The sequence below is a fragment of the Rhagoletis pomonella genome, unplaced genomic scaffold (genome assembly GCF_013731165.1).
Source record: "Rhagoletis pomonella isolate Grant_MI unplaced genomic scaffold, Rhpom_1.0 Rhpom_scaffold_14892, whole genome shotgun sequence".
NCBI classification, from domain to species: domain Eukaryota; kingdom Metazoa; phylum Arthropoda; class Insecta; order Diptera; family Tephritidae; genus Rhagoletis; species Rhagoletis pomonella.
In genome coordinates this window covers 1-3781 of record NW_023473414.1, presented here as the reverse complement: position 1 = coordinate 3781, position 3781 = coordinate 1, and the positions used below count along the sequence as shown (strand labels likewise).

General features: G+C 37.1%; 2 protein-coding genes across 2 annotated transcripts; one reads left to right on the top strand and one right to left on the bottom strand.

The window, feature by feature from the left end:
* Positions 1-613: 613 nt before the first annotated feature.
* Positions 614-2261, top strand: LOC118757163 (protein ALP1-like). Its single transcript, XM_036491897.1, has 2 exons — positions 614-1279; positions 1358-2261. Exons 1-2 carry the CDS (start codon positions 972-974, stop codon positions 2259-2261), a joined length of 1212 nt encoding a protein of 403 aa, XP_036347790.1. The 5' UTR covers positions 614-971.
* A 264-nt stretch (positions 2262-2525) lies between these two features.
* On the bottom strand, positions 2526-3329 carry LOC118757162 (the record flags this gene model as incomplete). Its single annotated transcript, XM_036491896.1, has 3 exons — positions 2526-2920; positions 2992-3112; positions 3221-3329. Coding segments are annotated over 3 exons (585 nt in total), but the record flags the coding sequence as incomplete, so codon positions are not given.
* Between the last annotated feature and the right edge of the window lie 452 nt (positions 3330-3781).

Below are 3781 nucleotides of genomic sequence, written 5' to 3'. Positions count from 1 at the left end.
TCATAATAATTATATGTAGGGCTCGGAATCTCATGCACAAAAAAATCCAAAATATGCGCATTTAATATGCAGCCAAAATTCAAAAATATGCGCCATAAACAAGTAGAATCTGCAATTAAAAATATTTTCCTAATATTTTATTGCCGGTACAGAGATAAATAACACATTTACTTTAACAAGAAAATAATGAAACTAATTCATTTTGCCTGAAAAAAATCACCCGAATCTTGGTCATCCGCCCATAGTAAAACCATGGTAACCAAGTGAAATTTAACCGGTTCGGAGAAAATTAAACTCATGATAAGCATCATTAATGTATAAAATTAGTTTATAATCAAGCAGTCATATACAATCCTGTGTAAATAGACAGTTGAGAATGTTTGCCATTTTGATGCCACAACTCGTGTAACCTACAGCCATTTGGCGGCTTTAATGAATTTCAGTACGTCATACAGAGAGCGGCAGCTTCACTCTAAAACATTCTTCAGTAATAGATTGCTGTAATGGCTTTAGCCCTCAAGGTATTGGCCCAATGCACGCTTGCTTTGCTTACTTTAGTTTGCTTTGCTTTACTTTGAAGGCTTTTATGGCCTAATGGTAACTTTGAACGCTGTCATAGTAGTCAGCTGATTTTCAATGCGCGCAAATATACCCGCCATTCTTTGTTGTGCCAGCAAGTATAATTGTGAATTTTAGTTAAAATATATGTTATTAAACAATTATTTGTTACTAAGAACATTATTTTTTACAGATACCTTGCTTTTTTATCGTTCCGGTTTTGGTGAAGCTGCATTTGGCTGCGCCACTCACCACCCGTGTTTATAAGACGTAATATTCAATTGGAGGTAAAAGAGTTTATATTAAACAATTATTTGTTGCTAACAACATTATTTTTTTTCAGATACCTTGCTTTTTATCGTTCCGGCCACCAGATTCGTTGGTTTTCATAAAGTTTCATTTGGCAGTACAAAATGTTGACTCGAAATGCTGAACAAGTTTTGAGAATTTTCCTAATTTTAGCGAAAATGCGTAAATTAAAACTGCGATTAAAACAGAAGCGCCGATTTTGGGTTCGGAAATTGTACTTAGAGCGACACAAATATGGATTGTTTGAAAGTTCATTAAGAAACTTGGCTGCAGATGAGGAGCAGTTTAACAAGACATTAAGAATGCCCTTTTCGTTATTTAATGTGCTGCACGAATTTCTGGAGGCTTCGCTGACCAAATATTCAATCAGAACACCAATATCGAGCCGCTGCAGACTATTTATAACCCTGATGTAAGAGAAAATCGGTTTTACTTAATAGTATACGTATAATTTTCCATATATGTATCTGGTTTTATTTTTTTGTTGCAGATATTTGGCTCACGGTGGCACTCGGCAATTCCACACAATAGTTCACAGGATCGGCCTGACGACTTTCAGGAAGATTACGTTGGAGACATGTATGACCATATGGGATCTGTTAGCTGACCTGTATGTGGCGACCCCGTCAGAAACGGAATGGGGACGTATTTCCAATGAGTTCAAGTCGCTGTGGAATATGCCCAACTGCGTTGGTTCCATCGACGGAAAGCACATTAATATTACCTGTCCAGCGAATTCAGGGTCGATGTACTATAATTACAAAGGCAATTATAGTATCGTGCTTTTGGCCGTATGTGATGCCAATTATACCTTTACCTGCGTTGACATCGGAGCATATGGAAGTCAAAGCGATGGCGGTGTCTACCACTTTTCAAAACTGGCAGATGCTATTGAAAATGATAGGCTCGGCCTTCCACATGATCAGCCTCTGCCAGGAGAAACCGAGCCATTTCCACATTATTTAGTAGGAGATGCTGCTTTTCCTTTACGGCGTTATTCAATGCGACCATATCCGGGTAGAGGTATTCCAGAAGAGCAAGAGTATTTCAATAAAAGACTCTCTCGTGCAAGAAGAGTTATAGAAAACGCATTTGGAATACTCACTGCCAAATGGAGAATATTGAGAACGACGCTATGCATGGCCCCGAAAAATGCAGAACAAATAGTGAAAGCTTGTATTGTCTTGCATAATTTTATTAAGCTTTCGTGTGCAAACTATGTAGCAAGCGATTTCGTTGATCGCTACGAAGAGGATGCCACCATCGCTGGCTCATGGCGAAACGAAGTAGTTCCATTGCCCTCAATAAGTAGGGTGTCATCGAACCGAGGCAGTTCAAATAATTATGATTTAAGGGATGCTCTGACGACACATCTTTTTAACAATAAAATTTAAATAATTACTACTCACTGAATATGCTTTGTTTTTTATTATTTAAGATAGAAAACAAAAATTTGAACTCACAGTATGAGGGCACTTATTGGTAATGTTTTAAATGTCGTCACATCTTTCAGGTTCGATTACATATTTATTACATATTATTACATTACATATATATATATTATATATTACATATATATTCGATTACATATTTAATTCGCAAAATCAAAATCAGATTTCATACTAAATTAGATTACATATAAAGTTCGCACAATTGAATTCAAACTGGATGTCATTTAAATTTTTAAATTTCGTAAATTCAATTTTTATAATTTTTATATTGAGCATAGACGTATTGAAGTACGTCCATTTGAAAATCTAGGCGGCTCTCTTCTGGGACCTTCTCAAACACTTCGCCAATCGCACCCAAGAAATTGTTGTGTGTTTTTTTTTGACTATCCACAAACTGACTTACTTCGTTGACTAGATCGTTAAAGGCGGCGTTCTCATCGTTTTTTTTCTTTTGTCTCTTAGCCGGCGTTGGGGCAGTGGTTTCTTGCTCTTCTATTATAATGTTCCCACTCTCGCCTATTTGGAATCCAAAGGAAGTATCCAGTATATCTGGTTCTTGTCCGAGAACTTCTGGCGTTTGGGAGACGATGTTTGTTGTTGTCCTTAAAATATGTACATATAAATTACAATTTAAAATATAAATACTTGTTGTACAAATGTAAAGTACACTTACTGTCTGGGCGTGACCGTGTCTTTCAAAAACGACGCAGCACTTCCGCTAGGTTGTTGATCAACCTTCAATTCTATTCCATATCGGTCTCTTAACGATTTCCATCGCTTTCGGCAGTTTTCCTCTGTAAAGTAAAAATATAGTATTCGTCACAATTATTCGTCACAAATTTGTTATAATTTGGTTCGTCCTATTACAAAACTGCTATATGTTTGAAAAACTCTATACTAACCAGGATGTCCCACAGCAGCAGCTACATTTCGCCAAGCCAAATCTTTCTTCACCCGATCGCGGTAACTAAGCTGTCGTTTGTCCCACAAGCAGTTGTGTTTTTTCAATCTCTGCTATAAGTTTTTCTTCGAACATCTTGCACTAAAGCTTCCGATATACCAACCAACACACAAGAATCGGATAATACAGCAGCCGGAACGATAAAAAAAGTAAGGTATCTGTAAAAAATATTGTTGTTAGCAACAAATAATATTATTAATAACCAGGCATGGGCAGAGAGTTAGCAGGTGCTAAAAGAGCGTAAGCGTTGCGTGTACGTATACAAGCGAGAGCGCATCGATGAGAACACGACAGCATGCAAAATGAATTAGGTACACTAACACATGCTCACTTTTAGCTCACGCTTGTTTGTGGTAGTGCCCACCTCTGTTAATAACAAATAATTGTTTAATATAAACTCTTTTACCTCCAGTTGAATATTACGCCTTATAAACACGGGTGGAAGTGGCACAGGCAAATGAAACTTTATGAAAACCAACGAATCTGGTGGCCGGAACGATAA

What these genes read in the sequence shown, in the direction of transcription:
- LOC118757163 (XM_036491897.1), top strand. Translation starts at nt 972, where the DNA reads ATGTTGACTCGAAATGCTGAACAAGTTTTGAGAATTTTCCTAATTTTA. An exon ending in AGACTATTTATAACCCTGAT is followed by an intron (nt 1,280 to 1,357) that starts GTAAGAGAAAAT and finishes TTTTTGTTGCAG; the next exon opens with ATATTTGGCTCACGGTGGCA.